General features: G+C 30.9%; 1 protein-coding gene across 1 annotated transcript; it reads right to left on the bottom strand.

Moving 5' to 3' along the window:
• Positions 1-2,189: 2,189 nt before the first annotated feature.
• Positions 2,190-8,977, bottom strand: LOC113395463 (protein diaphanous homolog 1-like). Its single transcript, XM_064220363.1, has 11 exons — positions 8,789-8,977; positions 8,104-8,713; positions 7,952-8,021; positions 7,677-7,768; positions 6,066-6,144; positions 4,749-4,908; positions 4,463-4,525; positions 4,238-4,312; positions 4,043-4,163; positions 3,207-3,455; positions 2,190-3,130 (listed from the first exon to the last, which is right to left on the bottom strand). The coding sequence occupies exons 2-11, from the start codon at positions 8,708-8,710 to the stop codon at positions 2,982-2,984; spliced, it is 1,665 nt and encodes a 554-aa protein (XP_064076433.1). The 5' UTR covers positions 8,711-8,713; positions 8,789-8,977; the 3' UTR covers positions 2,190-2,981.
• Between the last annotated feature and the right edge of the window lie 4,836 nt (positions 8,978-13,813).

Below are 13,813 nucleotides of genomic sequence, written 5' to 3'. Positions count from 1 at the left end.
GGCCAAGTGCATTCCTGTAAAACCAGCTTATAAACATTCAAAATAAAAATTACTTTTATAGGAATAAATCACATTTGATCTCTAATCTTACCCTCAGTTACTCCCTAGTTACGTATGTCATTTCCAGGTGAATTCAGCCTTCAGTAGTCTTACATATTAAATATTCGTTCATCATTATTGTACCATGACATACATTCGAGAGTATTAACAATTAAATACTTCGATGTAATAATTATACTATTATATAATTACGAACGAATCGCGCCATTACGGCTATATTTATGTAAGATGCCAATGGATTATATTTAAAAAAATGTAAAACAAATTAAACAATTCACGTCAGGAGCCAGTGCCAATAAAATAGTGACGATTAACGGCAGACAACTGACATTTTTAAATCGGCGGATGGAAATGTAGATCAACGCTATCGTCCAAAAACAAAATGTTTAAGCTGCGTAATGCGTAATTTTATAAACTGAATTTAAATAAGAACATAGCTTGTTTTATAAATTAAAATCAAAATCACCTCATATGAGATATTACTTAAATATTGATTAAAATAAAGTTTATAATTCATATCTTTTAACGTATTTGGCAAGTCTCGAAATCAAGGGTCATATTTCGAAATTACGAATTGAAATGTTAATTGCTCTAACGAATAATATTTAGGTTGTGCATTATATATTTTAAGGTAATTTTTTCGTATCTTGTTATCACTTTACATCATTTCTTACATACATCGTTCTTCTTGTATTACGACATACTGGAGTACTGCTTCATACCACCCTTGTACCTCAATATTCAACTTAGTCTTGCCTTTCAACTGTTGTAAAATAAATTATTCCCAAATTGATTACAACTGAGATGGGTTTCCATCTCAATGTTTGCAATCCACTTAGCAATTTCATTTTAGTAGATAAACACTCATATGTCTAAATAAACAATAAAATAAATTCAGATCAATTTTTGGGAAGAGGAGGATATTTTTATAATAAATAAGTTGTAACTAAACAAAAAACTAATTTGAACTGTTTTGCATTAATAAAAATATGAAATGAGATAAAGGTTTCAATACAAAATAAAACGTCTAGTTTTGCTAAAAATAGGTATAATCTTTCAGATGACAAATCATATTACAATATAAACAAGCATTAGAGGATACAGAGCGATTTAGTAATTAAATGGGTAGAAAGCGTTGTAAACACTTTTTTTGCGACATGAATATTATATTCCAAGTAAATAATTTTCTAAAATTAAATTTTGGCACATGGTAATTAACGTGGAAGGACCAGGAAATGAGACCTCATTTATATGCCCGAAAACACCCTTGTGAACACAACTCAGATCCTAAGATTCTACACCTGACATATTAACATGCGTCGCAAAGCAAAAGAATACGAGACCGAGAATAACTCAACGCTAATTGAATTCAGTTTTGAAGTTAACATTACCAAGAAAATTTATTAGGATTTTACAAGGAAACTATGATTTCACTATTCTGTGGTTAGTATTTTTATAAAGAGTTTATTAAATACTATAATTTCAGAGAAGTTTGTTTGATTATTTTATTTATTGCTGATAGCATTTTATGTTTATATCTTGTACTCTGCGGACTGTACACCTTTTAGTAAACTAATTCGGTTCAACGTCACATACACAATCACATAATGAGACAAATTGAATCTCAGTAGTCAGGGCCTGAACAAAACAGCCGAACTTCTGAGACTAAAGTACAAAAGTGAACTTTAATTTCAATTAATAACAACTTGTGTTATAACTTTAATCTATATGACTTATAACAATTCAGTACCGCCGTAAATAATTAACTGTTCTAGAAGACATCACGCCGCATAATTTATCAGGTTTTAAGCTCACTCTCTCAATTTAGCCGGAACGACGAATTGTTATTCAGTTAGATCTTAAATTACCAATGTATATTTTCAATGTCACAGTCATATCGATCATTATCCTTGTAATAAAACCATTTAAAATTGTTTAACTTGAATTTGTTAACTGGCTTGCATTCATAAATCCAGCTAATTATATAATTAGCCGCTGACACGTGTTGTGCAAAAATTATCCAACCCAAATAAACACAATATATAAATATCATTAAAATGCATAATATTATGTAACAGAGTTGCTGTTATTATAAAACAGTTTTTCGTCGTGTCTCATTATTCTTTTTAATAATATTTATTAGTGTTTGAGGGTTTGAATATTTGTGCACAGCACGTCCAATTGTCTTTATATTATATCAGTTTCATACAAAACACAATAGCTATCAATACCTAATTTAAAAATGTAAACAAAAAAAAATAGCATTTATCAATGCATATAAGTTGTAAAAAATATTACGCTATTTCAAACGAAACGTTAACACAACTATACATAATACACAATACATTGAAACAATAATTAGTTCGAAACAAGAACACTGCCAAAACCACTTTATTACATATTTATATTGATATGAACCTCAGCAAAACCGAATAGAAACCCATTCCATAAATATGAAGAAAATGTTAATATTTCTATTTAAAAATATCACCGCAATACTTTCGTGATCGCTGAGGAATGTACTACTTAAGAGCAGTAAAAAAATATATTGCCAGTGAGCCAGGAGTTGGCTATTTTTTATTGAACGTAAATAATCTCCTTTTTCATATAAACGACGAAGTATTATCATAGAAAATCAGGTACCTGGCTTCAGAATCTACGATCGAGATATAAAATAGCCAACCCGTTTAGTGTGATAGCAGTGGGAGCACCGATCGTCCAAACACCGTTAGTGCGGAGAAATTCTTTTCGAAACATTGTCAATTATAATTAAAATAAATCTAACACATTTGAGCTTATTCTAGTTTGGGCCCTTACAACTATTACATTCGGTATATTCGTAAGGTTATAAAACTTGTCGTATATCTAGAGTAAGTTCATGTTCACCTCGTGTTTTAGCCTTAGCTTCATATTACTTTCTGCTACTGGTGACGCTGGTAGAATGGCGGAGGGTACCTCGTCGCAGTGTACGAGTGGCAAGAGGGCGCGGGGGGCGGTGCGGGCGCAGAGGGCGGGGCCGGCGCGGGGGGAGGCGGCGCTCGCGTCAGCTGGCTGGTGGCGACCGCACCTCCTGCGAGCGTCACTCTCCATTAGCATATAGAAGCTCCGTGAGCCGAGAGAAGGGTAACTTATCTGTTTACACTTACCCGTAGATGGAACGGGAAATGGCGGAGGATAATACAGCCTAGACGGCGGTGCCGGATAGTGGTGGTAGGACGGCGGCGGCGGAAGAGCTACTTGCGGCGGCGGTGGCACCATTCGGTTCACTTGTGTCTCCCGACTCTGCCCGTTTGAGAAGCGTTGTAGGCCATTCGTGCTAGTACTGGTTGTCAATGTACTACATCTCGGTATAGTTCCGGGCACTTCGGTTGCTTGGACACGTTCAGGTGCATTTGCTAGAGGATAATAAATAGCATTTGAGATTTTAGGCAATTATGAACTCCATTTTAAAAATGAAACATAGAAGATTAATACGACATTGATGAGATCTTCTAGTGGCGAGTCGAGGAACTAATTTATTGGAAATAAAAATAATGAACATACAAACAACTATTTCTTTTTTTAGAGTGTCATCTAAATAAGATAGTTTTATATCCAGTTTATATCCATCATATCATATAATATCATATTATATGAGGTAAATTTTCTGTTTTTTATCTGTATCTATTAAAAACCTACAGATTCGATTGACCACACACAAAGTACTAATTTAAATGAACAGCAATTGTGTCTTATTTCCTTAGGGCCAGAAAAGCTGTCTAATTGTGACAAATGCTTCAGATTTAAGATAAGCATTTCGAATATAAGTAAAAAATAGTACTGATCTATTAATACTACCAATAATATATCCCCTATAAGACACCTATATTTACTGGTAGCCGGAAAGCATCTGACTGATTCAAATCTTTTGAATTTTTAACACATTTTGTATGATTGATATGATGATGATTATACTAAAACAAAAGTCAACTAAAATACTTACACTGCCTAAGGATTTCCATAAACGTTTGTAAGACATCTGGAGATGAAAGTCCGGCAGAATTTGTCCTCCTGGACAAACTTTGCAGTAAGGACTCATCTAGGCGCAGAGGAGACGAAGGAACCTAAAATAGACAAAAATATACATATATATGATATTGGTTAAATATAAACACATTTTTTAAACATATTTACTTACTGCGTCAACCCTTGAGTTTTCCAGAACATACTCCATTAATTGCAGTAAAAACTGTTTCGGTACACTAGATGTCCCCTAAAAAATCAATGTATTTTTAGTAAAAGAAAAATTAAAAAACTTATTCAATTCAAATGAAAGAAAAACACAGAAATTTCCATTTGACTAGTTTTAGTTTCTGTTATTAACTAGGAACCGTATGTTTGACACATAGAAAATTAAACTTACAGACACAAATGGTGTTTGGTTCAACTGTGTTAGAACGTCGTGAACTTGGAGTTGTGGTACACCCTGGAAGAATGAAATGGCCTTTTAAGTTTATTTCCTTGTAAATTTCATATTGTATGAATATAAAAGTGTAGAACTACTTAAGAAAAATAAGCAACGGTGACTGAATTCCCGATTTTACAAAATTACGAACTTCTGTATTATAAATTTGTTTTTGTTTAATGTTCATCAAGATTTTTATGTTTATGATGACAGGTTAGAATAATGTTACTTAAAATACATTTACTTCTACATATTCTTCTATGAGTCTGAAAAGATCATTACTAACTAATGACCGTAACAATTCTTTACGATTTTGGTATTCCTCCAACTTCTTTTTGTAGATCAAGGTATTGTACTCCTCTTCACTACATAACTTGTCCATTTCTTGTTTACAAGTTTCCAATCTGAAAATACGATTAATTTGTTTATTCAATCGCAATTAATATATTACTTTGATATATACATGAAATATTATAAATATATTAAAGTATTCATAGTTGTTATATTTCTTGTATTGTTCTCCCGATTTTTGGAACCTTATTGCATTAAAACATTGAAATCGCCGCGCAACACCGCCCAATTTCAGAACTGGCATAGGTTGTGTTCTTGACATTATTAAAACCCTTTTCCTAAATGTTTACCTGTTTAAGGTATAGTAATAGAGATAGACTATTATTAAACTTACATACTTTAATGATATTAGGACTTGTAAATATCCGTTTTCATCAACGCATAATATTTATAATTGATGTGTCATAATATCGAAGTTTATTAAGGACATTATGGATGTGGTATAGATGACCATTTTCATTGTTTTTAATATTTCCTGTAATAAATTTGGCAACACTCAAAGAAGTCCAGTATGTTTAAAATCTGATAAATATTTTATGTATATGCATACGAATCTAACTTTATTTCACTAACTTTTCACATTTAATTGTATTAAGATTAGTTAAATGAAGTCGGCCTGTTTAAGACATGTAGTGGATTTGGTAATTCTGAATATTGTATTTGTCTTCAATATGGATAAATAAATTTACTAATGTGTTTTATATATTAAAATAAGACAGCATGGTATATTTATTTGTTTGAAGGAGAACTTTTGACAATTATTTAAAGCAGCTTTATGTACTTCTAATAATATAATAAAATATATTAGAGTGGTTGGTGTGTAGTTGTCAGTAAAATTGTTTTAAAATATTTGTGTTTTTTTAAGTGAGAACATATTGATAGATGTATGACGTATGATCTTTTTCGCACAGCCTTCAAGATATTTAAAAACCCGTGCAACGTACGCGAGTGTAATCGTGTAGATTTGATTAGTATTCTCATTGTGGAGTGCTCATATGTGACATCGATAGCTGAAGCAGATTAAGATGAAATTTCGAAAATGTTTATTTCTAAAAATTCGCTTGATTTGTGTCGCGCATTGCATATAAATAAATACTCCCGCAAATAAATTCACATCAAATTATTACAGTACATCTAGACAAAGCTACTAAACTAAAAGTGACCTGAAGTCCAGTACAGACAATGTTTAAATATTTCGATGTGTCCAAACCTGATATCACGCTGCACGCACTGAACGCAGCGAGCATCTGCGACTTTCGGCTCTTCCACCTTCCTTTTCTTCGGTTGGGCTGAGAACAAAATCATTGATCGCCAAGCCATAGACAACAGATATCATAATTGATGACAAAAATAACCACAGTTTATAATTGTATCCATAGACAATATTTTCCACCCGAGATTGCTTATACTTTCAATTTAAATTGACTGAAGTCACTGCAATCCGAAAGGTTTTTTAGATATGAGGGATATCTCACATCATGGTCTCATCACCTATGAATTATTCTATCGGATTACAGAGTCTTAGTCAGGATTGTTATCAATTAAATAGTTCAACATCTTAGTAGACAATAACCTTTTTATTTGATGAATAAACTTCAATTTTATTGAAGATATTTATGAATTCATAATATAATAAAATAATAATAATATTTTTTTATAGTGTATCAGCAAAAACAATAATTTATCACTTGTAAATATAATATGAGAATGAATTATAGTCTAATGGCAGAAAGAGCAATCAATACTTTATACTTTATTGTACACTACAAAGAGAAAATAAATAAATACAACATGGATACAGCTTAAATAACAGAGGTATACAATTTTGTCGATCTTATCGCTACATAGCGATCTCTTCCAGGCAACCAACTATCAATACTATCAAAACTGTAAACAGCTATAGATTAAGATTTACAATGTGACAGAGGGAAAGAATATTCAATGAATACAAGTTAACTATTCCTAAAATACTTAAATTCCTTAAAAAAACTAGTATAACTAGTTATGGTAATCAATAATATAGTATTTGTAATTATAATATAGAATTTAGCTTGTTTACCTGCTGCCACTAAAACTACAAATAAGTATAAATAGATAAAACCCTACAACTAACTAAATTTATCATAAAGAATAAGAAAGTTAATTTGCCTTTGATTAGTTCAAATTAAATGAGTAGTAATTATGGAAAAAATTATAACAATGTAAAGTTACAAATATATATAAAATATACCTAGATTAAAACTTCAAGTTAAGATTAAATAAAAAGTATAATCAAGCAACAACTAAAGCCAGTTGGTTACTATTGATGTTATTGAACATTTCATTATGAATTCATAAATAAATAAAATAATTACAATTGACTAATGTGGATAAACAAAAAAATAAAGGTTTTTCTAAATATAAAATAATTTTAAAGGCATAAATGCAAGCTTATAAACCAAACTAATTTTTGAAAATTATATAACCTGTATGTAAATAATTTACCTTCTGTATTCATGGAATCTTTAAAGGTATTGTAAGTAATAGCAATTGCGGTTAAATTTTATTACAATTTTCACAGTTAAATTAACTTTAGTGTGGCTACACAATTCATTAAAATTTCTATTTGCAACCTATAGAACTTAAATTTCTTAGATAATATGATAGTTAATGTTCGCTAAGGCTCGAGTTTCTTATCAGCTTATTTCTTAATTCATATTTTTTTTATATCGCTAAGCATATCGGTGAGATTATGCAGATATAATCAAATTAAGTCATTACACCTATGTTTTAAGAATTTCATAATAAACACTGAAGAATAAATTGAATTCAAATGCCTTACCATCAAAATTAGTAGGAGATGGTCTTTTTATTACATTCTTTTTTGTAGGAACATGGCTGGGTATCGGTGGTGGTGGTCTGCTTGCATCAAACCTGAAAATGGAAAATAATATTATTCAACTTTGACAGTCAGTCATAACATAACATAACATAAGTCGATATTTTCAAAAATGATCTTTGGAGAACATTTTTCAAATACTCAATAACTGCCGGGTTACTGAGACTTCATATTGAAAGGTCTTTATTAAAAGCATGGCAAATGTATTATTAACTTACATTAGAAGCATAGGTGGTGGTGGTGTATTCATAGCATATGCCGGAGTATTTACCTGCACTGCTGGTGGTGCTGGAAATAATGTTTATTTTCAATATTCTGTGTTAAAGTAAACATAATTTCTTGTTTTATATTGTATCTCGAAAGAAAGTACCTTGGAAAACAGATGCATGCTGTTGAATGGGCACCGCAGTTGACACAGGTGGCGGTGGCGGCGGCGGCGGCAGTTGTTGCATAGGCAGCATAGGAGGTGCCTGTCTGGCAGTTGGTAGAGGTGCTGAAGCTACGGGTGTTGGAGCAACTACTGGAGCGGGGGCAGGTGGAGGTGGCGGAGGTGGCGGAGGTCCTACGAAGGACTCCTGTATGAAGAGAGCTATTTGCGGTATAGTTTCAGCTGCAGCAGCCGACATATTTGAATGTCTTTCTGCAAGAACACGAGGAAGCTGCCCCGTGGCAAAAAATAAACTCTCTTCTTCTTTGGTCGTATGTAGATATGTGCAATGTTCTCTTGTACAGCCGGGAGGATTCTGATAGTCGTGACAAAATTTTAAGATTTTCTTCATTTCCTCGAAGTCAAGTTCGTGACGAAATTTGCATTGGGTATTTTTATTGCAGCTGCCCCAAACAAAATTGCGGCATATTTCCATTTTATCATTAGTAGAAGTGGGTACATTTTCATTGTTAACTTCGTTGTCTAGCGAAGGCGGTGGCTGTCCTGGAAGAGGTGGCTGGCGGCCATTTTGTTCGTTTTTATTGCTCATTAACTGCAACAAAATAACAAAACATTAAAAATAGGAAAAAAGTTTAAATATTTATAAATTAAATATAAATACACTTACAATCGTCGTATTTACTCAATTGTCTATAATTTTTTCAACAAATATTATATTTAAATAACAGAACAGCTTAGAACTTTTGAATCAAACTGTCGATTGTTTTTTAGAATGCAAAATTCAATTAAATATTTATTTAAAATATGTCACAGAAAGAGACCAGCCATGTTGATATAGTTTGCTCAAGCCTCAAACTCAAAAGTATAAGAATGACAGACAAGTAGCAACTTTAGTCTTCAATCTTCAACATCAACATTCAACTCTACTATCTCTGCTCAGAAGTAAAAGCTTAAGTTTAGTTAGCGCTGCCAACATTCCAGATTATACCTCGAAAAGTAATCTTAAAAATCTTTAAACCTTTTTTAACTTTTTATAATATATAAACATTTTTTGACAAAAAAGCACTTGTTTTGAGTTTAAATTTTTGAAAATAATATCCCAAATTACTAATATCATTTTTATTCTAAAAATTATTTTATTTTTATTCTAAAAAATAATTATAAAATTAATATTAGTTGGCTCTTTATTGGCAGCACTAACTTTGCTCTATTACAAATAAATATTTTTTATAGGTTAAAAATTAACGTTTATATATTTTCCAAATAAGGTAACTTTTCAATAATTACCTCCCACCAATTTAAATATTATTACAGCACCAATGACTTAGCTTTTTTATTTCGTAAATTATAATGATTATATTTTTTCTATATATTTATTATTATTTATTAAAATAAATAATAAGAATAATTATTATTATTACCTCCACTGGTTACAGAGGATCGGAATTGCGATTGAACGAGGAAATACTGTCTGCATTTTTGCTACAATTTCATGAGGTCATGATTTGTACAGTAAAATTTTATTGTCATGATTTGTAATGTTTATTTGTATATTAAGGTTTCAATGTAAATAGATCTTTAATTGAACATAACAATTGATATTATGAAAATTCTTAGTCCTAATAAATTACAATTTATTTATCGTACTTACTCTTATTTTTATTTAAATCAGAGTTAAAAAATTGTTTTGTTATTGTAATGAGAGTAGTTTATATTTATTGTATACTTAGCATTGGTTTTAATTTAAACTTTATTAGTAGACATTAATAATCCAACATTGACAGGTCAGTTGTAGTTTACGGGCTACCCGTTACTAAAAAATTCCTAATTTTAGTAATGCGTCAACGCTTAACATCGAGTTGTGTCGTTTTGATGGAAGTCCATCTCATATCCCAATCCAATATCCAACATTATATCACAAAGCTCTACTTTTATTGAAATTCACTTTTATTTGAGTAATTATATTTTAAAAAAAAACGCTAAATGTATTTCCGGTTATTTTATGGTAAATAAGTTCCACATTATCCCGCGTTGAAATTCTAATCCACATTATCTTTTTTTATGTCATAGGTGGCTAACGTGCAGGAGGCTCACCATGAGGCGACTGGTTCGGAACATCCGTTTCTTTGGGGGGATGTTGGGCTATATATGATCGAAATTTCCTGAGTAACATTTTTATGAAAATTACGCTTTAGAATATAAGTTAAGTTCAATTACTTTAGCCCGTCTGGTGGAGGTTATGGCCGATGGATAGTATCTGGCAGTTTTAAATATTTTGTAGTTTTATATATATATTTATATATATATATATATATATATATATTATGTTATATGTAAAAAAATCAACTATTAGAATTTAAAGTAAGTTAGTCCTTTATTATTTACCTTTCTCACCTAATAAATGGGCCGTACCAACTCAGCAAGTATGCTGGCATTCAATGTACATACGAGCACTATTGGATCCCACATTTTATCTTTTAGAAAATAAGGTATTTCTGGCTCTCGGTGATAGTGTCCAGGATGGCAATATTCTTCGCGGTATCGACAATTTTTTGATTAGGTATAGTACGACACAACTTAGATGAAACATCTCCAAAATTCGTAATACCGATCACATCCGAATTAAGTACGCCTTCAAAACCATCAATATTTATTTATTTCTTATGTGATAATGATATTTTCGCCGATCGTCAAATTGACGCGTAGATATACATGAACTTGATAGCAAAATAAATGGTCACATAATTAGAACCTTTATTATTATCTATTTATTTATTGTTAACTGACTTAAAAAGTGAAGTTATTTGGATTAGATTTGAAGTATAGAATATCAAGTAAATATAATACGGCTTTTACGATAAAACACCTGATACTATAAAATCATTTTATTCTTATTCGAATGGTTACACATCCAAACTTAAATCGTCTTTCTCAATAGCTCCACTAAAATAGTCGAACGATTCTCGCTATTTGATGACGACTCATTAAATCGAAATTTGCCTTTCGTTAAATAAGTCAAGGCATTTTTAAAACTAACGTGAGCTTTAACTTGGGCCTAAATTAATTGAGTACCTATTTAATATTTTCTGCTTTGTGGCGTGTAATGATTTCATACAATTCTGGTTTCAGTAGATTGAATGCAAAGGGTATATTTTTTAAAATAAAAGCCATGATTGTACGGTGGGTTTTAGAGAGCTGAAATTTTGTGAATTAAAAATTAAGTAAAGTGAATTATTCCGTTTCAATTAACTCATATTGAAAAAAATACCAACAAATAAATAATAATTACTTTACCATTAAATTGCCACGCAGTGTACGAAATGTTTCATTCACGGGCATTGCTGTTCTGGATTGAACTGAAGCGAGAATCTATAGCGTCGAGTGGCGTCGAGTGGCGCGATGGGAAGCTAAGCTAAGCTATTGGTAGTGTAAATCGAATATAATCGGTTTTATTGGTTTTGCCGATGCTACATCTAAATTGTGACTGACTATATCTAACAAAAAATAATAAGAAAAAATATATAATACATTTTTTGCTAAAAAAATATGTTTAGAAACTTTATCAACATTATGGAAAATCCTAGCGGCGGCAGTGATGTTGATTCTGGTGCTGGTATGGGCTCTGTGTTTGTGACTCTATGTGTCGTGGTGGATTTGTAAGCGTATTCCACACTTCTCTAACCAAGTTTGTTGACGTTACTATTCTGCTTTGTAATTTTAATTAGAAATCGTAGTAGCTTTAATTGTTTATATTTCTTTTCTTTATGATATTGATTGATTAGTTAAACAGGTTTAAAAATATATAACTAATTTCTTATTCTAAGGACATTGGTTATTATAAATTATTTTCTATTTTAATTTCTAATTATTAAAGTTTATTATTTATTACATTCTATTGCCCTTGATATCTTACCTTTATCCTTAGAGTTAAATCAAGTTTAATATTTTAAGTAAGTTTCAGTCTTACTTAAAATACCAGTACCAGTACGAATTACCACGAGAGTGATGTCCAATATTTTTAAAAATATTGTTTTATAAGTAAATGCATGTTACTTGATTAATCCTGATTAATAGTAACTTACGTGGATTACGCTACATTGTGTAGTTACTTTCTACTTCGACAGTATAGTTATTAATTTAGTACTGGAAGTAGTAGAGGAGTTTGAGTCAAAATTATCGCAAGAAATTTTATATTCATGCGAGTTCAAAAATTTCAATAACGTTTGAGAAGGGCCTGATGTCTAAAATTCGCTTCAACCCTATAAGGTTTTACATCGGGAACAACGTTAGCGTCATCTAAAATACTCCTAGCGCCACCTAGTCATCCGTAAGAAAACGAAAGCTTTCAGGTGAAAGTTTATTGTAAATGATTTAAAATAATATTTAAATGACATTTATTTCATACAAAATACTATTTTTGTTCTAAAAAAAATTGCGCCATTCAAATAAAAAGAAGGCTATTTTTATAGTCCTTAAGTAAAGTATACTATTCAATGTACTAAAACAAAAAGTTGATTGAATTACAATGACTAACGAAAAAACGAGCAAATTATGATTTTTATAACAACTATTTATAATTTTTTCTAATTTCACTGCTCTCTGCAATTAATAAGTTTATATTTTAAGATACAATATGTATCGAGTCACAGATCTCCTATATAATTCGCACGATAATTTTGTAAATTGAAAATTTTATAGATTTCATCAATTTAAAGCCAATAATAATTAATTATCACGTAAATATTACTAATAACTTTAAATCAAAACAAACCTTAAGAAACAAAAATAAAGAGAATGTACCTGATTAAAATATGTACATTAATTCTGATATAACTGGGACACCAATGATTAACGTTGGAGATGAGCGGATATGTTGCGTCTGCTACGCGCGCTACTTAATTTTTCGTAGCAGCGCACCTTCGTAGTCCTATTTATTTTGTATGATATATTCTGCTGGTTAGAAAATCTAAAAAATATTAAATTGTTACATACATAAATGCAAGGTAATGCTAATGTTTTTAATTGTTTTTAATAATTGTCAAGTGTGCCCTTGTTAAGTAATTTAAATAAAAATACCAATCGTATTTTAATTAACAGGTATTTTCGTCGTCTTCAGAAAACTATAATAATATTCTATTTGTTTTTTGCTTAAATCCTATAGATTATTTCTTGTTGGTTTAAAATTATATTATTGTTAAAACTGAAAATACGTCTTGTAGACACGTTCGAAAATTATGTACGCGTTTGTCATGTTTCATATTTTTGTCTTGTCAAAAAACAATACAAATAAATTAAAAAATAAAGTCTCAGTTACTAAATGTCCCACGGCCGGCCCAAGGCCCCTCTCCTTTTTGAGGAGAAGGTTTGGAGTTTATTCCACCTCGTTGCTCCAATGCGGGTTGTTGTGTGTAATCCTCACGTAGCGTTCGCCACATGCATGTTTCCTCGCCGCCGATTCACCGCCGACCATGAGATGATAAACACGCACAATCAAGCATTTGAAAATTCAATGTTCCTTACCTGGGTTCAAATTCTTGATTTATTTTTATTAACTATTTCGACCTTTTACCCGTCACACTGTCTGTGTTGACGATTAATATTATTAATTACTCTAATCAGCCCACTATCTTTTGTGTTGTAATTGTTAATAAACTTATATCTAACTTAGTTTTTCTTTTTTGTTTAAACTAAA

This window comes from Vanessa tameamea, chromosome Z (genome assembly GCF_037043105.1).
Source record: "Vanessa tameamea isolate UH-Manoa-2023 chromosome Z, ilVanTame1 primary haplotype, whole genome shotgun sequence".
Lineage (NCBI taxonomy): Eukaryota > Metazoa > Arthropoda > Insecta > Lepidoptera > Nymphalidae > Vanessa > Vanessa tameamea.
The sequence above is the reverse complement of the archived record's forward strand: the minus strand, read 5'-3'. Positions and strand labels throughout refer to the sequence as shown.

Coding starts and splice junctions, on each gene's coding strand:
- LOC113395463 (XM_064220363.1), bottom strand. CDS start 8,710: ATGAGCAATAAAAACGAACAAAATGGCCGCCAGCCACCTCTTCCAGGA. Junction 6,145..7,676: donor ATCTCCTACTAATTTTGATG/GTAAGGCATTTG, acceptor TTTTGTTCTCAG/CCCAACCGAAGAAAAGGAAG. Junction 4,164..4,237: donor AAAACTCAAGGGTTGACGCA/GTAAGTAAATAT, acceptor TGTCTATTTTAG/GTTCCTTCGTCTCCTCTGCG.